The sequence below is a fragment of the Haemaphysalis longicornis genome, unplaced genomic scaffold (assembly GCF_048455015.1).
Source record: "Haemaphysalis longicornis isolate Haplotype H1 unplaced genomic scaffold, Haemaphysalis longicornis Haplotype H1 scaffold_1, whole genome shotgun sequence".
NCBI lineage: Eukaryota > Metazoa > Arthropoda > Arachnida > Ixodida > Ixodidae > Haemaphysalis > Haemaphysalis longicornis.
The window spans coordinates 362,627,904-362,650,404 of NW_027526203.1; the positions used below are offsets into that span (position 1 = coordinate 362,627,904).

The following is a 22,501-nucleotide window of genomic DNA, read 5'->3' on the forward strand; positions in this document are numbered from 1 at the left end:
ACATCCATAAACCCAACGGAAATGCCTGAAGCTTCCTCTCTCACCCTCAGAATTAGTAGGGCAAAGAAACAGAAGGACGATTTGAGAATAGCTGGGTTGTGGCTGTATCGTTGAGGACAGGTTTAAAAGGATGGTTATTCAATGATGAAACCTCAAAAGCGTATAATAAATCTATGTACATTCGTTGATGTTCCAGGCACCATTTGTTACATTCAACGTAGACTCTGGGCCGGGCTAGTGCGGAACGCACCAGACGCAAGGCGCGAAGGCCCAAGTGGAGCACTGGATCAAGAATCTTTAGTGTTGTTTTTGATGCCGACCCATACACGACACTGCCGTAGTCTAACCGAAACCCAACTAAGGCGGTAAATACACGGATAAGTTCTTTGTCTGCACCATAGGATTCGTGGGAGAGTACGTTCAGTATGTTCAGTATTTTCAGGCATTTATGTTTAAGTTGTTTGATGTGTGGAATGAACGTGAGTTTTTCATCAAATATGACACTTAAAAACTTGTGCTCCTTTTTTACAGGAATAGATGCACGATTAAGGGTAATCTCAGGGTCCTCATTATTCCCGCGCTTGCGGGAGAACACAACACAAGTACTTTTGCCCGGGTTTAGTTTAAAACCGTTAAGGTCCGCCGAGCCGACAAATTTCTTAACACCAAGCTATACTTAACGTTCGCAAGTTGACATGTGACATGATTTAAAATATATTCGAACATCGTCTACATAGATGGAACAAGAAATGGTTGGCGGCAATGCCTTTCGGACGGAGTTCATCTTAACTATCAACAATGTGCAGCTTAAAACTAGGCCTTGCCGCACACCATTTTCTTGCACATGTATCCCGGACAGGGGTGACCTAACCTTAGCACAAAATGTCCTCTTGGACATGTAGCTAGAAATAGTGTTCAAAATGTTCTCTGACACACCAAAGGACTTGAGGTCTCTAAGGATGCCGTATCGCCAGGCTGTATCGTAAGCCATTTCATTATAGAAAAATACCTTAAGGCAGAACTGGTTATGGACAAATGCATCTTTTATGTAGGATTCCAACACAACGCATTGATCGTTGGTAGATCGCCCCACCCTGAATCCTGCCTGGCAGCTCTCGAGAAGATCATTGTACTCCAGAAAGTACACGAGCCTCCGGTTTATCATCTTCCCGAGGAGCTTGCACAGGCAGCTGGTCAGGGCAATGGGTCGATAGCTAGCGGGAGCGGAAGGGTCCTTCCCCTCTTTGGCTTCAGGCTTCATGGCTTCGTGCATTCATGCGTGCATACAGGAATACACTCATTACCGCTCATCATATTCTGTATTCTTCCCAAAGACTTCGAAAGAGGTAATGACAGGAATTTTTTTCCGGTTGTCAACGAAATTTTATCGCGGGTGCTAAGGGACGACCGAATGAAGCGACAAAATAAAAACGGGCAATATTTTGCAGACGCGATTGTCATATGTGTGTTTGCGGCACTAGTGTTCATCTTTACATAAACAACTCCCGGGAACGCAAACAACATAAGAACACGTAAGTCACAAAACATCCCCACCGTAAATTACACAGAGCTTCGACCGAACAAGAATTGGTGAGGAACATCCGGTTGGACCATGGCTGGAGGCAAATTTTCTAGGACAGGACGAGCTTCTTTTGAAATGAACGTTGGTTCATTGTCTCACTGTCACTGCCTGTCGCGTCTGATAACTGAATCGAGCGTGTTTAGCCATCGCCTCGTGTATTTTTTCAAGGCCAAACGCATCAGCCCAGAGTGGCCAGCCAAGCTCTTTCGCTCTACTCTGGCCACTCTCCCCCAATCGCTAGCCTTCTCAGCGCTTTAGTCACGTGACCGGTTAATCTCGGGGCGACTCGCGGTGGAAACCGGCAACGTTGGCGAAACGTGCCCCACCGCGTGGCTGAGTTTCCTATCGCTGGGCAGAGCGCGGCTACTTTGGCAGTCTCAAATATCAGTTGCATAGAGTTTTTTAGTACGTATAATAGAGATGAAACTGCACCTGCGAATACATGTCGTCATGGGACTTATGGGAAGACCCCCGCTTCTGGCTTGGGCTTGACATGACAATGTGATTCTTAAGCGGTTTTTGGGATTTGCGTTCTTCGCTATGCACACTTCACACGTCTACGAACCACGAGAGCCGAAATCGACCCTGTGGTAGCAGTGAGCCGTACGTGGCAAATCGGCGGCCGCTTTTCTGATGGAGGCGAAAAGCAAAAACGCCCGTGTGTACGAGATTTCGGCGTACGTTAAAGATCCCCGCGTGGTCAAAATTGATCCGGAGACCTCCACTATGGCGCGCCTCATCACCTGCGTTGTGTCGGCGCGTTAAACCCTACGACAACAACAACAGCAACAACAAAAGGGAGCCGTGGCAACTGCGTGTTCGGTGAAAGAGCAGGCAGTGCGTTGGTCATGCCGGAGTGAAGGAACGTATGAATGGGCGGGTAATAATGCCGCCGCGAAACTAAGTTGTAGCTGACGAAAAAACAAAAATTGCGCCCACTTCCCCGCGAGGGGAACCCTGTGTAGATGCGACGCATCGTGGGGTTCACTTGGTGTTTCCGTTGGATTGATTCTGAAATCGCGTGAAACGTGTCGGGAACGCGTATGATTATTATGTTTTATGATTATTATTATGTTTTATTGGCCAATCTTGGTCAATCTCTCTAAGTGGTATGCTTGGGGCTTCGCTGTCGCAATGACCTTTACTCCATCATTGTTGCTGTAAGTGGGAGCTTCTTTTCTTTTATTGCAAGTGTTAATCATTGCCCCATCATGCGTTGTATGAGTAGCTTCTTGGCGTAGTTTGAATGAGTCAAGGATATAAGGCGCGTCCGTAGCATTTGATTCTGTCTCGGTTATGTGGCGCAGTGGGAAGAGCACCGTGTACCTCGCGTCCGGCCCACAGGGTCGTGGGATCGAAACCGGGCGCCGCTAACTATTTTTTCCCCCTACAGTGTAGGGGGAGGGGTGTGGACGGACAACAACGCCGTATGGAGGGACAAGGCGAGTGAATGAGATGCCGTCGCATCTAAAACAAAAACCAAACCAAACGTATTTCGACGAAGACAAGATACGACAGATACGGGCGCCTGCATCTGTCTTGTCTTGTCTTCGTCCACGACTGTTCAACGCCACTTTTTCTTTTTTATTTTTCAAGTATGAACCAACTCGCTCAGCAACAAGTTTTGCTGTATAGCTGACAAGTCGGTGCACCGATTCACCACGAAGCCGACGTTTTCATAGGCATGCTCAAAAACATTTCCAAGCTCTTCAAACAACCTATTACTTGAAATAATGATAAAATTAATAAAATAACAGTCTTTAATGAGTTTCCCCTCGCATATTGGCATTGTTGTTGGCTACCAGTTCGGCCTGGAGAATAGTAGGCAGAAGCGTCGCGGCAAACATACGCTTTACTTCCTTTTCCCTTGGCTTTAAAACCAGCCTTTTTATTTTCCACTTATACAGGGTGTCCCAGCTATCATGCACCAAGATTTAAAAAAAGAGCAATTGCCTTACTCGAAGGAAACCTAGTACATAATGTTTCTAGTGCAGTGTACTACTGGGCAGTAATTTTTTTGTTAATGAGATTTAGATAATTAATATTAATTAATTATCTAACTCGACAAATACTGTCCTAATCATCAAGGTGTCAATGAGGCACTTGTGGGTACGAACGAGAGGAATCTAACTGCGGTATTTTCAGCGACGAACTAATTGCGTATTCATTTATTCTGACTGATAAAGAAACCCCGCGAAATATGAAAAATACCACGTGACGGCGCTCCCACCTGCATCGTAAAGTAGCGCCCTCGAACTAGCTAATTGAAAGCAACTGCTTTGCCTGTCACATTCCCGAAAGGACAGCGCATCCCCTTGATAGTGGCATGGAAGGTGCAGTAACACCAAAGGTGCAGTAACACCAAGTTTTGGCGGCTTAGGAGCGGTTTGTTACTATCAATAATGCACTGCTCTTCTCTTTCTTACGGCCGAGATCCTCTTGATAAAAGAAGGCCCTCGCTAAAGCAGTCGACGCGATGCTGTAACCAAAGTGGAAACGCGAAAAGCAATGAAATAGACATACAATATTTATCCCGGCTCTTCTCCCACCACATAGAAACAGTGCACGCGCGCAAATATTTCGTGGCAGTAACATGCTTCAGCCCAAAGCCAAATTACAATGAGGGCCTTATTTTTCGGGTATGCGTGCTGTAAAACACTTTTACGACAAAAATAAAACAAAATAAACAGACGGGGAATCCACCCACGTACACTCTATAGAAAAAGCAAAAACATTGTGTTGAATAAATTTAATGCATACCACTTAAAAACGTGCCGATTTGGCCATAGGGAGGCCTGCACAAAACAAAGCAATACATCAGATTTTAGTGTTTCTTAATAACTGGTGCATTCGTTTGCTCTGGTTGTTGTTCGCTACCTCCTAGAGGGCGTGTTCGAACAGGTCTCCTTCTGCAGCTACGCAGTACTGAGCCCGCTTAATCACATCTTCAGTGGCTTTCTTGATGGTGGACGGAGGAATTGTGCTGCAGACATCCGTTATCTTGGCCTTGAGCTCATCAGATGTCTTCGTCTCGGTCGTGTAAACACGATCTTTCACATAGCCCCAAAGAAAGAAATCCAGTGGAGAAAGATCGGGTGACCTAGCCGGCCAATTTACTGGCCCGTGCCGTCCAATCCATTGTGCTTGGAAAGTTCCTTCCAGGATTTCGTTCACGTACCGCTTTCCAGTCAACGTCTGGTCGAAGAAGATTGGGCCTATTATAGTACCGGCGTAAATTCCGCACCACACATTAAATGACCACTGGTACTGGTGCCGAGTGCGCTTTCCCCAGTGTGGATTGGAGTCGCTCCAATAGTGTTCATTGTGCAGATTTACCTGGCCGTTTCTAGAAAAATTGGCTTTATCTGTCCATATTACGTTGCTAAGAAAGTCTGGTGACTCCAGATTTTGTGAGGATCCAATTTGAAACATCCAGACGATTCTGAAAGTCCCTGTCTTCCAAGCATTGGTGCAGGCTAACGTGGTACGGGTGAAAGTCCGAGTCCTCCAGAATCCTCCAGACTGTCGACTTGGAAATTGGTGCCTGGGCGGCCACGTCTCGCACGCTAGCTTGAGGGTTTGCAGCCATAAATGCAAGAACATCCGTGCGTAGGCTTGTACTCACAGACGGAGTCCTCTGCCGCTGTTGTTGAAAAGAGCCGGTTTGTCTCAAGATTTCATAATTTCTGATGATGGTCGATGCGTTGGGTTTACCGGCAAACTTCCACGACTGATAAATCTTTGAGGCTTTTCTCTTATTGCCATTTGCCGCTCCCAAAGCAAGGAAAAACGCATTGCGACTGGGGCAATGCAAAACGACCCTTTAAACTTTCGAGCTGATTTTGTCAATTCTTTTTTGTTGGGACAGGTTCTGAGGCGAAAAAACGAACCATTGGTGCACTCGACCTACGCTAAGATAACCGCTATCACACCTCATTTTGAAATAGCATTATACGCGACGCGTTGCTTCCGCTGGGGCAGATGAGGCAGATAAAGCAAACACTCGTTCGCGATTTTTTCTTTTTTTCTTTCTTTCTTTCTTTCTTTCTTTCTTTCTTTCTTTCTTTCTTTCTTTCATTTATTTCATTCTGGCTAACTCGGAGAAACGTTGTTCGAGGGCGCTACTTTCCGATGCAGGTGGGAGCGCCGTCATGTGGTATTTTTTATATTTCGCGGGGTTTCCTTATCAGTCAGAATAAATGAGTACGTAATTAGTTCGTCGCTGAAAATACCGCAGTTAGATTCCTCTCGTCCGTACCCACAAGTGCCTCATTGACACCTTGACAATTAGGACAGTATTTGTCGAGTTAGATAATTAATTAAAATTAATTATCTACATCTCATTAACGAAAGAATTACTGCCCACTAGTACACTGCACTAGAAACATTATGCACTAGGTTTCCTTCGAGTAAGGCAATTGCTCTTTTTTTAAATCTTGGTGCATGGTAGCTGGGTCACCCTGTATATAATAACACACCGTTGTTTGCGTTTTTGTGGGACTGTGTTCGAATATATGACCACTAAAACATTTCAATCCAAGCCAATGACAAAACTAAGGCGAGCGTATGATATAATGGCGGCCATGACGACACAGATGGCCTTGATATGAGCCACATACACGCTAGCTCCAGATTCCTTTCTAGTGTATATAGTAAGGAACTCTATGATCGGTTGCCTTGGCAACCAGGCACCAGCCGCTCTCGAATTCAGTTACGGTCGGGTTTCTAGGTGGCATTGGGTGATCCCGGTTAAGCTCGGGGCCCCACCTTACATGTGGGCGAAACAGGCGTCCCATTCACTCCCATTGTAAAGCGGGTGATGCCTATGGCATTGAAAAAATACAGGAGGTAATGGTGGACCACCTCCCCACCCCCCTCCCCCCCTTCCGGATTCCCTTGAGAGGGCATCACTGCTGACGTGCCGAACGGAGGGAAGGGAACGTGAAAGTGCGGTCACTCACCGACGGTCGGATGCAGGTTAAGGTTGAACTGTTGGTGCCTGAGGACCCTCTTCGTGATTCCGGTGTACGACATCGTTTCTATTCGAAGATTGACTTTGCAAGAGTAATTCTTGCTCCGGCTCTTGTTGCAACATTTTGCTCGAACCTGCAAGCAGCCAGGTATGAGGAGAAGATGTACATCGCTGGCAGTTGGCTTTACGAGCTTGGTATTGTCGGAGGAAAAGTATGGTATCGCTGAGGCTCTGCACAATGTCCGCATGCCATGGCGTTTCAATTGCATGATGTACTAACGCAGATTAAATTTTTGAGTGCTATCGTTCTTTCGGCGGTGTTATTGGTCAACGTACGTCAATGTTATTTCAAGTACTTTAATGGAGTAAGCACAATTTATTCCTGTCATTCCAATGCATCTACATCGGGGGTTTCACTCTGACTTAGATTACAGTCTTTATGAGCGAAATTATTTTCTATTCTGTCTTGCTTTTCAAGCTAACTGTGATGTCTTAAGCCAAAATTTCACGGGGCACTTAAGTCTGCTTACGTGCGTCGAAGGCGAAAGCCCGGTGATGCTTATCAACAACTTTTTTGCTGCTAATCGTATTCACGTCTCTTTCTTCGCTTCTTGCGCGAATTAATTCGACCGACTCCCCTTCTGCGAGAACGTGTTTGCACCTCCTTTGCTTTCGCGTTTGTGCCTCACGGTGCGAATAACGTCAGCAAGCAGACTGGCACACGCCACAGCTTCCATTGAATATGCACGGCTGGTGTGCAGCTGTTCTAATCACGTGCCATCACGTTCAGGTGTCACGCGGAACGCACTATTCTACAAATTTTACGTTACAAATTAATATTTTTATGAGTTGTGTGAACCCGGCACATTAGCAGCTCAAAGCTCCTGATTACGGGCTAATTCCCCAAAGTGAGTATACAGGGTGTTGCCACGATAATTGGAACACTTTAAAAAATTTTCCTGAGCGAACCGCCGCTTTGTTCGCGTTCAAACTTCAAATGAGCGTCGCATTTTGTGGTCGATTTTGTTTGATACCAGGAACAACGACGGTACTTACCTGTTTATCCTGAAAATCATAAAAAAAAAAAACAATTTTCGCCTATGGGAAAATGGCGGCTGATTTGGACGTGCGAACCCGAAAACCGGGTTTTCTGATCGTCTGCTAGCTCATTCCTAGGTGCATTTTCTGATCGTCTGCTGCACCATTTGGCTCCTCCACACCGTGAATCCCGAATGTGCGTTTCGCTCTGCATACACCAGGTGGTTCCGTCGTTCCAACATCAACTTGCGCTGGCTCGCACGTCCAAATCAGCCGCCATTTTCCCATAGGCGAAAATTGTTTTTACTTATTTTCAGATCACACAGGTAAGTACCATCGTTGTTCCCGGTATCAAACAATATAGACCACAAAATGCGACCTTCGTGGCAAGTTTGAGCGCGAACAGAGCGGCGGTTAGCTCAGGAAATTTTTTTTAAAGTGTTCCATTTATCGTCGCACCACCCTGTACGTGCCACGAAGAAAGAAACAACAACAGCGACAACTTTTGTTCTACCGCCGGCAACGTGAAAGGGGTAACGCATCGAGATGCCATTGTGGAGACTCCGGTTCAAATTCCACCGAAGGACACGTGCGTTTTTATTTACTCTTTAGATCGGCTGTCATCTTCTTGACCGGACAACAACAACAACGGCGGTTTTTCGAAGAATGAAGCACTTAAGGCCTTGGCCTTGAAATAACGATATGAAATAAAGAAAACCAACAGGTGAGACATACGCAAGAAAACACCAAAGGCGTAACTCGAAGCGCCAAGAAATCTAAAGAGCTAAGATAAATGCTATAGTTACACTAAAACTGCCATTATTCCGCAGAGAAACATTTTAATGGTCCCAGAATCCAACTCATCAAAAAGAATTTCAGTTTAAAAAGCCTCACTAACCCACATACTGTGCTAACCTTAGCCCGTCAGTGAGACTTCAAACACGTGCGCTGTAGTTACATGCGAGACTCTGGTGATAACGTCTTGCTTCTTTAAACACTATAGCCTTTCTTACACTACTGAAACGCGAAAGTTTTGTTCTGCTTGTCTGTCTGTCCGTCCGTCCGTCCATCCTAGATTCAGCCGTCCGCCCAAAAGTTGAATCAAATTGTTAAAAAAGATAGGCAGAACCATTGCCAACATCCAAAACTGCTGGCGTAAGCCATACCTGTCTCTATTCTTTTGGGGAAAGGAAGCCTTTCGCACATTTGAGGCAAAATGTAGGTACTTAAACGGTAGTTCAAGCGTTATTTTAGATAAGAATACCGTTGGGCTGAGATAACAAGATAACAAGAGAAAAAAAAACGCCTCAGAATGGCGCAGAACGGCTACAGCTCGTGCGAAATAATCAATCAATCAATCAATCAATCAATTAATCAATCAATCAATCAATCAATCAATCAATCAATCAATCAATCAATCAATCAATCAATTATTTTCGGGCCCAGGAACAGCCCGGGGAGCCTTTGTGCTGGCGCACCGGAAACAAAAACACACGTATAAATAATAATAATAATAATAATAATAATAATAATAATAATAATAATAATAATAATAATAATAATAATAATAATAATAATAATAATAATAATAATAATAATAATAATTAGTATGTGTTATAATGTACATGTATATCTATATTATTACGTATAATAAAATGAAATATGCATATTATTTTCTGTTGTATGCTGATGCATCGAAATTAAAGAAGTTACCAGCGTTCAACTTTGCATGGCTCTTCAATCCGATGTTGATGCTTTTAGCAACTGGTGCTCCGAAAACAAACTTGCTCTGAGTGGCACTAAAACGAAGGTTTTGGCGTATCAATCGTCAACATACCCCATCATTTATCCATACGTTGTGAAAGGTGTTCCGCTACCGCGTGTGTCGAAAATTTCTGATCTTGGAGTGGTTTTTGACGGAGGGCTAAACTATTCTGCTCATGTTAATAGTATTTGTAAGTGCGCCCTTCACCGCTTGGGGTTTGTCTGCAGAATTTCAAAGGAATTCAGCAACCCTGTCTCACTACTGAAGCTTTATTTTCTGTTGACCACCCTGCTTTACGATATGCCTCGGCAGTTCGGAACGGCACGTGCCAGTAGAACACTAATATCATTGACAAAGTGCAAAATAAGTTCATATTTATCTACAAACATCGCTTCTCCCGCACAGTGACAATGGTACTGATTTATTTTCTATTTCTAACCCTGTCAAATGTTAGAGGGCAAGACGAATCAGAGCTGAGCTCATTTTCTATTTAAACCTGTTCACTGGATTATTTCTTGTTCGGACCTGCTTGCAAATGTAAACCTTACAGTACAGTGCAAACTTACCCGGATGTCCCATATACTTCGTACCCGTAAAACATGCAATCGAAACTGCTCTTTGTACCCCCTTCAAGAATCATACAATCTCTACTCGCATAATATTGACCTGTTCCACACACCACTTCAGTCTTTCGTGTGCGAACTTTTGACTACTGTCTCACTCTGACTTGGTTCCGCCCACATCAAAATCTATCTTCATTGTCCCATTTCCGTTTTCTTGCTGATTGATTGATTGAGGGGTTTAACGCGCCGACGCAACGCAGGCGATGAGGCGCGCCGTAGTGGAGGGCTCCGGGTTAATTTTGACCACCTGGGGATCTTTATCGTGCGCCGAAATCTCGTACACACGGGCGTTTTTGCTTTTCGCCGCCATCAGAAAAGCGGCCGCCGCGGCCGGGAATCGAACCCACGACCTCGTGCTTAGCAGCGCAACGCCTTAGCCACTGAGCCACCGCGGCGGGTCATTTTCTTGCTCGCGTTTGATTTACTGTGCCTACTCGTGTATACCTACTCGTTTGCTTTCTCAAATTTTTATCACAGCTGTGCTTTATCGTTTGGTGATGGTTCCAACTTTGGTGCACTAAAATCATTGATTTTGTTTGGATGACCTTTAATTTCTCCGTTTCAGTATTTTGTTTTATTCGCTTGTATTTTGTTGCTGTTTTTCTCACGTGTGGACGTATTTGTGTGTCGTCGTCTTTCTTTTTTTTAAGTGCGCCGGAATAAAGGCTACGGCTGTACCTGGGCACTATATTAAACAGATTGATTATTATTATTCGACAAGCGCTCCCAAGCACTCCCAAGCACCCGGAAAGCACTCCAAAACAACGAAAAGTAAGCTACTTCTGTCACTCAAAAGAAAAATCTACAACCAGTGCATACTACCGATTATGATACACGGAGCTGAAACTTGGCGCCTTACTAAACATCTAGAAAGCAAACTTAGGTCGGCTCAACGGGCCATGGAACGTATAATGTTAGGAGTAACACTCAGGGACAGGAAACGGGCTTTGTGGATCAGAGAACAAACTAGAGTAGAAGATATCATAGTTCAAATAAAGGAAAAGAAATGGTGGCCATGTAGTGAGACGAACCGACAGCCGGTGGACAATTAAGGTAGCTGAGTGGATACCACGAGATGGGTGGAGGGGAAAGCCATTGTACCGATGGAGGGATGAAGTAACGAAATTCTGGGGTAAACTGTGGACTCTAGCAGCGCAGGACAGGAACGCTTGGATGTCAATGGGAGAGGCCTTCGTCCTGCAGTGGACCTGAGCAGGCTGATTATTATCACTATTGTCATTATTACTATATTCTTATTACTATTCAGAAGGGTTGACTCAAGGTCTAGCCAGGGCTGGGGAAAGCGGTACAGGAGGTGATGGCGTTTACATTCCCTTGTGCATCTTGGTGGTACCTGCAAAAAAGTCTACAAGGACATTGCGGTCTTGTTTGGGAGCGCCCGGCCCAGAGGAGGCGATGAAACAAACACTCCTGGAAACACTCCTGGAGAGTCTTGATGTTCGGTAAAAGATGAGGTTTTCTCTCCTCCGCGAGCCCTAAGCACTTCCACAGCGTGTGGCACATTGTCGTGCCTCGTCGCTGAGTTACACGAGAGCAAGGTTACGATGGTGGTGTCGGTGAGGTTCTCGAGGGTTTTCTTCAGGTCTACTGAGAGGCGGGAACGTATGCCCCACACCTTGCGAGCACGTCTTCCGAGAGGGCAGCCTGAAAGCAGCCCTGGCTCTTTAGCTTGTGTACCAGGACTGGGGCCCTAATGGGAAGCCCTCCCCGGTGACGGTCGTGGGTGTGTCGGCGCGGAGCTTCGGCCTGCTCTCTTGCTTGGCTGCCGTCCGCAGGGTCGTGCCGTGCTTGGGAAACAGGGTGCGATGGGTCGGAGCGGATGCTTCCTTCGTCGCTCGCCCAGGCGTGGGCGCCCTCGTTTCCGATGCCGCCCGCGGGTCCCGGTACCGAGTCCACCCACACGGTAATGTTTTTCCGTATGCGGAGACCCTCCTCGTGCGAGATAAAAGCACAATCTGTTGACACAGGGCGCATCCTTTTCTTTATCGCTTGTTTCTTGTTCCTCCTCTAACAACGCGTGCGGGGTGCGAGATAAAGATCGCACAAAAAGCACAGATCTCCCCCTCGTTTTGTTCCAGGCAGAACAAGAAACAAGCGATAAAGAGAAAGGTTACCAGCAGATGGTGAGCGAGTCATGCGAAGGCGATAAGACTGAATTGAACTCCATTCAATTCATCACGAGAGTAGCGAAAGCCTCCGGGAGGGGACGAGCGTGAGGGATGGTGGCGGAGGAGATACGTGGATGGGGCGGCAGACGACTGTCGTCTTGCGACGACATTTGCAGTGAAGCAAGAAGATACGGGGCCAATTTCTTGAACAACCAGTTAGAGAAGCCCTGCAACACTTTTTCCAACCTTTTTTTTTATAAATCTTAAATGCTTTCAGAACGCAGTCTACAAATACATCGAGTACTTAGAGTAGGGGGTCACAAAGTACCTGCAGCTTAAAATTGCTCCGCTATGCCCATAACATATATCTTAGAAACTGGCTCAAGAGCTTTTTCTTCTCTTTCCCAGTCTTGGCGTTCTTCGAGCGTTCGAATTACGTCATTAGAGCGATGTAGCGGCCATTGGCCGGCTTCCTTTCAGTTGCAGCAACTAACGCACTCAATGGCCACTTTTAAAAAAATAGCCACTGAAGCAAAGCAGAAACAGAAGGCGGATCTTGGGCGACGAGCAAATCACGCAGTGCCGCTCCGTGCTGGCGATAACTACAGCTTCCACAATGCTTCCAGAGGCGAAAGGAAGGGGTGTTTATCGGAAGTGTTGCAGAGTCGCTTTTATACAAGCATATGGTAGCTTCCTATGCTTTCCACGTCGTTCTGAAGGAACCCTGCAACATCGCTGATTCACCTCCAGCCTTCGTGCCTGGAAGCACTGCGAAAGCTGTAGTCATCACAAGCACAGCGCGATACTGCGTTATTTGCTCGTTCCAGCCACGGAGCAAGAATAAAATACTCTTGCTCCGTGGATGCAGCAGATGCGCCTTGCAGCTTCGGCGTTGCTTTTGTTCCGATTTTTTTTTAGTGGATATCGAATGCGTTCATTGCTGCAACGGAAAGAAAGCCCGCTAATAGCCGCGAACTTGCTTGAATGACGACATTTGAACTAGCAAGCAATGCTGAGACTAAGAAATAGAGAAAAATCCTTTGAGCAAGTTTAATGGAGGTGTCGAATACAGATAGGCTGTAATATCCGGCTAGCAAGCTAGAACACGAGAGCAAACGACGCAATCCACTTCGCGGCCTCAGGAGTACGTCGCTGAGGGTTCGATCGGCTCACCAAAAATACGCCAAGAATGTCAAGAATGCGCTCAGAGGTTAAGTCGACAAAGTGAGCTTTAATCCGCGGACCAAATGTACAGTAGGGATGGGAGCGAGCCCACTCGTCACAAGCCCACTCGTCACCGGAGAACTCGTCATAGGCCAACTGGTCACAACAGCCTTTCGGTTCGATGCCATCTCGAGATAGGAACTCTCGGGCAAGGGGCCTTTTCGTCGCATGGATTTAGTTGCACCGCGATAGTGTTAACAAAGGCCTTGATTCAGACTGACCGGAAAGTGGCATTGAAAACGAGTCTGAGGCTGGTTTCGACAATGGCAAACTCGTGACAACTGTGTGTGTGTGGGGGGGGGGTGTCTATGGAGACGTCTGTGCGACCTAAACTTGTGCATAACGCCCTGAGCGCTGTTTTGTGTGTGTGCGTGTGCGTGCGTGCGCGTGTGTGTGTGTGTACGTGTGCGTGTGCGTGTGCGTGTGTGTGTGTGTGTGTGTGTGTGTGTGTGTGTGTGTGTGTGTGTGTGTGTGTGTGTGTGTGTGTGTGTGTGTGTGTGTGTGTGTGTGTGTGTGTGTGTGTGTGTGTGTGTATAGAGGGGGGGAGGCGTAGAGGTCAAATCGACCTGTATTTGTAGCGCTGATCGTACATGGGCGTTGAGGTTGGTACCTAGCTGGTTTCGATATTGGTACTCTTGTTACAGCTGTAATTAAGGAGGGTGTGGTGAGGTCTTTATGACCAGGCGATGGTGTGACCTGCTCATGTAAACGCGGCTTTAAACCCTTTAAACGCGGCTGAAGCGCTTTTTCCGTGTGGGATGAGGGAAAGGGGGGGGGGCTAGAAATCAACGCGTTCTGCACTTGTGTTTGGATGCAGGGCTGTGATATCAGAGCAGTTTCGCCATGGAAATTTGCGCACATAAAATATGTCCATTTGGGAGAATGCCTTTTTGGCGCTTGGATTTCGTTGATCCGCGACATTGTAAACAAAACGCTGGCTGGAAAGGGCCAGAAAAAATGGGCTACGGTCAAATTAGGTCAAAAACAACCACGTCACCCCTTGTGGCCCTCAGTGGAGCCCCAGTCAACACGCTTTGCAATATTTCCCGGAACATCCGCTTCTGAGCTGATGCATTAACCGAGTGCTATAAACGTCATTAACGCCATGCACAACCTGTTCGTTTGTACCAGATTTCTTACTTTTTCTGCGTGTCATGTAATACAAATTTCAATGCAATTATTATTCCAATACATTAACGCGGTGTGGCGGCTTATTCACCTAACTTCCTACGTCAAAAGCCTTGGTGCACACTCGCTCACCTCCATGTTCTTTTTTATAGAGGAGACATGTAGCAAGCGGAAACATTGCTTTGACATTCCAAAACAAGCTATTAATGCGAGTTTTCCTTGTGACTATTATTCCGGTGACACGGGAATTCTTCGTACGAAATGCCCTATGACAATTAAGTTGGCATTCCTGACAAAGTTACCTATGACGAGTTGGCATATGACGGATGACCTTGTGACGAGTGGGCCTAGACCCACTATGTATGTACAGCGGAAGTGTTTGTCCCGAGCTTGGGCGGGAACTGCGTCTGACCAGTTCGCTAAGCCGTCTGAGCGTGCGACTGTGCGGTGATGAGCGCAGAAAGGCCCAAGAGAAGTCATCGGGAGAAAGGAGTCTCCTGGAGGGAGGAGGAGGGTGCTCGCGGAAACGGAAGGTCGGTGCATCCGCCGGCGGGAGGGGCGAGCCCGTGAGGCTCGGCGCGCCCTCGCAGCCACAGGCGCGGCCCCGTCGGCGGCTCTGGCCTACTAGCCTTAAGAATGGCATGGGGACACACGTGGCGCCCGCAAAGTTATTTGATGGGCGCAGAGCAGTAATATTTTTCTCGGTTACTTTGTGATACCCTAATCCAAGTACTGGGTGGGCTTGTTGTCTACGCTGTGAAAGCATCTCAGATCTTCAAAAAAGTTGCAAAAAGTGTTGCATGTCTCTTTAATGGAGTGTTGGCTCATAAAAGGCACGGCGTTCACTATCACAACATGTGCACAGGACTAACGTACCGTAATCGAAGACCCGATGAGCACGTCCTTCAGTGGTTCAATGGTGAAGCAGACATCATCCAAATGGTCGTTAAGGTAGTAACGCGCGTAGGCATGGTTGTTCTCCCTCAGAGCCTTCAGCACCACATCCCTCTCTTCCTTGGTACCTGGGGATGTAAAATTCAGCAGACGCTTAAGGGGGTGTGACGATAAATTTGGACGCTGGCCGTTAATAAAAAGTTTGGCACAACTATGCTGTACGTCTCCTGCACGTTGCAGCTTGTCAAGCTGAGCTGCCTTAGCTCGTACGGTTGCGCAATCAAGTCTTCTTTTCTGGTGTTGTGGTGTGACACAATAACCCTACACGCGAGGAATATAAAAAAAAGGAAAACGTATCTTATGATAGAAAACTGTAACCTTTTCTGCGCCACCCATGAAAAACAATTGACAGTACAAGGCCACATGTACGACCCCTAAGAATATTATCGTAAATGTTATGGCATTAAGAACGATTTTTTTTGTTCAATTAAACCACACGTGACTGTCCCTAAATCTGGCACCATTCCATTTCGGATTGCTTACGGCTTACGACTTTCATGGATGTTACACTGGCGTTTACCTCAGGCACCATCACTTATGAAACATCAACCGGCGCCTCCCGAACCTACGTCCCACTGACGTTTCGTCGCGCCGTTTTTGACGCTATTCACAGAAAGAGGCACCCTGACATATGAGCAACCCAGCATCTCGTCGCAGCCCGGTGGTTCTGGCCCACCACGAATGTCGATGCCCGCCGGTGGGAACGTACCTTCGTGTAGTGCCAACGCGTCAAGGTAACGAGGCACACGGTTATTCTTGTCTCGCAATTTAAGCCACCGGACACCCATTTCACGAACGTGCACATTAACCTGGTCGGCCCTCTGCCTCCGTCCCGAGGTGCCGTCTGCGTGCTTACGTGCACGGAACGCTCCACACCCTGGCCTGAGGCGATTCCGGTCCCGAATATCACCAGAGGAAACAGTCGCCCCAGCATTTGTCGCTCATTGGATGTCCCATTTCGGCTGCCCTGTTGTCGTCACCACTGATCGTGGGCGACAGTCCCAATTGTCTCTGTCCAGCGCTCTCGCTGCCATCTTGGGAGTACGCCACATCCACACGACCTCCTAGCATCTGTCTACCAGTGGGATGGTACAACGTCTGCACCGACAATTCAAGTCAGCTCTCATCACGTACGAGCAACGAGAACATTGGGCCGACCACCTTCCCCTAGTCCTACTCAGACTACGCTCGGCTTTCAAGACTGATCTGAGATGCACATCACCTTAATTGGTGTACGATTTCCCACTTCGTCTCCCAGGCGATTTCCCCACACCTGCGCCTGCGAATGGGTCTTCAGACGCTGTCAATTACTTGGCTGATCTCCGCCGTGTCTTCTAGCAAATACGGCCCGGGCTTCGTCGCCAGCGCACCGAAAACTTCGTCTCAGTGAGCCAGGACCTCTTGTCCTGCATTCACGTGTTTGTGTTCCCCATGACGCTACCCGCCGTCCTCTCATGCCGGCTTACGTTGGCCTATACAGCGTCATTTAGAGACAGCCCGAGAGACTTTCACTTTCGACATTCGACAGCCAGGCCTTCATAATCTCAACTCCCGCGCCAAGCCTTCCACTAGGCGCACAAACTAAACACATAATGTGGGCATCACAACGGCCTCCGGATCTACGGGAGGAGGGGAAGGGGAACACTTTAGCGACCGACGCGCCAAGAGTCCGTCGCGCCGAAGACGACGAGGACGTGGGCGGCGGTGGCGACGGGTGCTTTGGGTGGCGAAAGCTCACGTGTGCTCAGCTGTCTGGATTATAATGTTCGAGCCCAATCGCTGTCGCAGCTGGTTGTTTCTGCGCAGTTCGCCACACGCGTAATTCAGCAATTATATTTTTTGTATATTGCAGTCTTTTTAGAGAGACTATACGGAAATAGGGTTTTCAACAGGTGAAAATTTTCCCTGCAGCGAATCTCTGTTAAGTTAAATTCGATCTTAATTCACCGTAATACCCCCTTAATTAATCTGAATCCACCATAATTCATCCTTATACCGCCTTAGCAATAATTATTTTAAGTCAATATTCAATCATTATTCTGTTTAATCTTATTCGCTGTCAATTCGTTTTAATTCATTTCGATGCGGCCTAATCTATCCTAATTCACCTTAATACCGCTCATTTTTAAAATACAATTAATTTGGTAATCATTAATACCCTCTTATACACGGCTGGCATGTTCTGGTTCACTCCTAGCCTTTCTTGGGTTTTTATACCGTTCGTGTCAACGCCGGGGTCATTCGACGTCAGCCTTGCCTTTAAACGTACCTTCTTCGAATTTGTACTCATGGGTGACGTCCTCCCTTTTCCAGGCGCCAACGGCCTTGGTGCTTATGAACTGCCCAATCCTGGAAAGGAAATCATGAAGTTGTTGTTCGTTACACAAAATGATGTCATAGATTGACAGCAATTGTTGCGAACACCGGTCAAGTGAGAGCAACAAAGGACACAAAAAAGCCTACTTGTCCGTGCATTTGCGAAGCAGCTTGAGCGGTTTCTGAGGGCTGTCGTAGCGCCAGTAGGCTTGGTCGGCGTTCACTTCGGCGAACACGAATGTGCCATCGTATGGCCTGGTAAGTTCCCCACTCCTGATGGCTTTCACACTGGCGGGTCCACAGCTGAAGATACCTGTCTCGAGGCAACGAAGTAAATAGAGGTCGGCTTTGTTTATGTTTCAACTTGAAACCAGGAGATTTGAATATATGTCTTGTTGCTACAGCAACGCCAGAAGATAAGGCAGATATGAGACACAGTGGCGCGTTATCGCTATAGTTTCTTTTGGAGTGGGTGCATTGTTATAGGTACGTCACCGAGTACGACTGAAGTCTCAGCAATTCTACTTTAATGCAGCTGCTCATGAAAACGTTAATTTAGTCATTAACACCGTCGAGATGGTCCAAATGTAGGAAATATTTTACGCACAGTAAAGGTAGGCTTCTAACAAGACGAACATTGTTGAAGTTGATGTCCCAGACGTAGCTTGCACACAGCTCCCAGACGTAGCTGTGAGTTGTGTGCAAAGGAAGAACAGCAGGAGACAATGGCGTAACTATAACGTTGCTGAAAGACGGTCGAGCATATAGCTCGATAAATTGTGCACCGAATTTGGAAGCGCTGAGATCCTGATAAATGATAAAAACATGAGCAGAATCCTAATCCACAACAAATGTTGGCACCAGAAAGCTAAAGAATGATGCATTTTTACGCGCACTGCGCACCGTACGTAAATAATTTATCAAAGTGATATTACATTAAATTAATGTCTAAAACTTCATCAACTCGAAGAATAGGTTGGATTAGGAAGGGTTACTGGACAGTGGACGACGTTCGTATCATGATCAAAGTAAATAGAGAAACTTGGTGAATTTGACAAATACTTGTATATGGCTTCAAGAATACGCCATAAAAACGAAACCAGGGCTTACTTTACTATGAACAGGGTCTTACCCTTATTAAAAAGTCGTTTGCTGCAGAAAGTGACAGAAGGCCTCCCGAAAAAAAAAATCACCACAGTGCATGAGAACAGAAGGCGATAATGATGTTCGTAGTCGTCAACAAATTGCTCTCTCAATTCCCTTGCTCGGAATGGCTCAAGATTCCAAGACACGAAAATGTTTGCCTGATCAACAGTAAATGCAGAAAACAGAACGGCAGTTTATAACCGGAGTCCTTGTCTTCAGCTATCCGAGGCGTTTTTCGATAGGTCATTGGGAAAATCGTAGGCGAGCATGACAGAGATCCTGGATCCGTCGATGGTTCATCACCATCATAATGAGCACTGCATATTATTATCATCTTCATGGTTTAGAATTTGGTTCCACCATCACTATGCAAGAGAGCAATTCCCACTCGTGTTCCTCATAGGGAATTACAAAAAAATGCAAAGAACCACGTCCTTCACGCGACGCCCACTGCGTATCCATCGTGTTCACGGGTCATGAAGGGATGGCCGTGCTTAAAATCGGAAAAACTTAGTTTCTAGAGGAGGAATAGAGTAAGTATTTGCACAGTTCACAACGTAACACTTCTTACACAAGTCACAAAGTTGCCAGAGAGTCATGACACTTGGTGGTTGCTTTAAATAGTCTCTAGGACAACATAAGGGCTTATGTGTTCCTTCATATATGGCCTAATTACATACTTTTGTCTTTAAAATTGCACAGCTTTAATTGGGAAAAAGCAGTATTTTCAATGCCCCATAAACGTATTCAGTTTTAGCGTCTAGTTTCAGCGTCTGGTGCAATTCGTATTCTGAATGTCGTGGGTTCGGATCTCACCCAGCGGGCATTTTTTCTCCACTTTCTTTAAAAATATTTATCTGCTTTAAGAAGAATAAAAATGACCTACCACATTTTCCCTTTTGCTTTCCATGCCTTTCTTGACTGCCCACCCTTATTTCTGTTATCATTCAACGAACCCCTCATTTCCCGTCCTGACTCGCTATATATGGGGCTATGTGCCCGCGCCGTGCCGGCTATGCGCCTAGCGCTGACGGGGAACAAGGAGGAAGACGAGAATTTGTCTCTCGCTCATACCACGGCCACCTTGCCTGGCGGGTGACTCTTCCTACTCGGAACACAATATATATATATATATATATATATATATATATATATATATATATATATATATATATATATATATATATATATATATATATATATATATATATATATATATATATATATATATATATATATATATATATATATATATATATATATATATATATATATATATATATATATATATATATATATATATATATATATATATATATACAAGAGAAGAAAAACTTCGAACAAGGTAAAAGCACGATTGTGGCCTACGTTTCAGCAAAGAGAACTTGCTGAGGAAAGCAAGTTCTCTTTGCTGAAAGTTCGAAGTTTTTCTTCTCTTGTGTTCTCTACCATCTTCAAACAAAGTTCTACTACTCCCTGGATATATATATATATATATATATATATATATATATATGTCGACTTACGACGAGAAAGAGGTAAGACGACCCCTCCTACTTCGAGGGCGCAATCGGAACCCGAAATGGTACATTTTTCTCTTCCAAGCAGTGCGGAGACTATTTTAAAGAAGAATATAGGCCATGCAGTATGGCACCAGGGGTTACCTCCAGACATTTCTTGAGGTGTACCGTCAATGACCTGCCAGCCGTCATACTCTCCGCCCTTTGAAAGATCTGGTCGCTTCATCCAGACCTCGTTCCACACGTGGAAGTTCCTGCGACACATTAAAAACGCTCTGGATGAAGAAAAGCCACTAAAAAGAGGCGAGGCATAGATTGGTGAGAAAGATCGCAAGTGTCCACAAGATGTCTTGTAGTTAGACCGCGCTGTGGGAATTATCAGAAAGTTGAAATGTTATTAAATGCATGCCATTTTGGGGGCCCGATTGAGTAGTCTGGCCATCACATCTGACAGTGTACTTCAGCCTTCGTATGGGCGACAAGAATACATAGGGATGCGCACAGTGCATAATGCGTGGACGCCCCTACGTGGAGCTGGTTAATTCGGGTGTAATGCGGCCGGATGCGCACGGATGCATGGAGAATTCCTACCACCGAAGCTGAGCACGGCTCTCGTTTTTCTGCTCAGGGATTTGCACAGTGTGAAGAAAGAAAATCTGCAAAAATTCAGGGAATTGTCTACCAATGCGTCGCCTTCTTGCGCCGCTTGTCTTCATTGTGAGTTTTGACAGCCAGATTTGGCTATGAGTATCAAAATACGTCGGGTTATTTTTTTGTTTTAAAGTTTTCTGTAGTTTCTTTTCGCCAATGATGTACATTCACACCAGTATAGCGATATAAGTGCCTTAACCTTGCCAATTTTATATTTTCCTTAGATACAAGGCGTAGTGCACGGTTGATCCGTTTTCGCGATTTTTTGTTCGTTTTATTGTCATTATTATCCCTGAATTTTGTATTTTTGTCTGCATTTTGCAGGAGAAATGGGTTTGTTGCGTATTTCTGATTTCGTAAGTTCAATATTATAGTTTTATTTTTTATTTTCATTTCTGGTTTCTAATTTTTTGTTCGACCATGCAGTTATCTTAATTTACGGTATTAGAACAATTTCTTGTGTTAACTCCGCTAAATATGCATTTTTTGCACAAATGCAGGGCGTTACACGGTTGGCCAGTTTTCACAATTTTTTTTATTCGTGTTTCGGTCGTTTTTTTTTCCGGCTTTTTTCTATTTTCGGTCTCCGTTTTTAAGGGGAGGTATGCAAAAATATATATTTTCGCTTTCGTAAGTTCTCCTTTAAAATTCTTTTAATTTTGTGTTATTGTATTTATTTTTTAATTATTTTTGACGAATTATCTTCATTCGCTACTGTAACGATTAAATGTGTTAACTATGCGAATTATGCCTGTTGCAGGACACGGTTGGTTAGTTTTCATGACGTTGTTTTGCAGTACCTTTTTTTTTTCGTCTTCGTTTTTTTTTTTTGAGAAGTTGTTTTCCGATTTTCTAAGTTGACTTTTACAATACTGCAAAATATTTCTTTCAACCAATCATCTGCCGAATAAATGTGTTTATTCCGCCAGTTATGCATTTTTGTGAAAATGCAGGGCGTTACACGGTTGTTCCGTTTTCACAATTTCTTATTCATGTTTTGTCGTTATTTTAGGATTATCGGGATCGTGATTCTGATTTGGAAAAGCTGGATAGTCTGGCGCAGGATACGACAGATGATCCGAAAGCAGATGAGAAAAAAATCTAGGGTTTATTGGTGTTGGTAACGAATCCTATGCACAGTGGGAATATCTTATTGTGATTAGTATCAGCTCTCCATTAAGTAAATGTGGTAATCCTAAGTGAGCGACGGTTTTTAAACTCCCGCCGCATTTAGCTCCCGCTTCGCGCATTTCATTCTGCTTACCCCTGGTGGGGCCGCCGTTCCAGGTTTCTCCAAATTGGCCAAGATAGTCATTTTTCCATAGGCGAAACTTGTTTTAATTTATTTTTTAAATCAGCAGGTAAGTGTCGTCCTTACTCTTGGTGTCAAATAAACTAGACCACAAGATGTGACCTTTGTGTAAAGTTTGACCGCGAACGGAGAAGCGGTTCA

General features: G+C 45.4%; 1 protein-coding gene across 1 annotated transcript in view; it reads right to left on the reverse strand.

Annotated features, from left to right (window-relative positions):
• The window catches only part of Tg (Transglutaminase), a gene marked incomplete in the record, with an annotated part of 73,910 nt that overhangs the window by 12,438 nt on the left and 38,971 nt on the right, over positions 1–22,501 (reverse strand). The window contains 5 exon segments of the mRNA XM_077686211.1: positions 6,544–6,688; positions 15,338–15,483; positions 17,685–17,764; positions 17,879–18,044; positions 20,542–20,651. Coding sequence (XP_077542337.1) covers positions 6,544–6,688; positions 15,338–15,483; positions 17,685–17,764; positions 17,879–18,044; positions 20,542–20,651 — 647 coding nt within the window.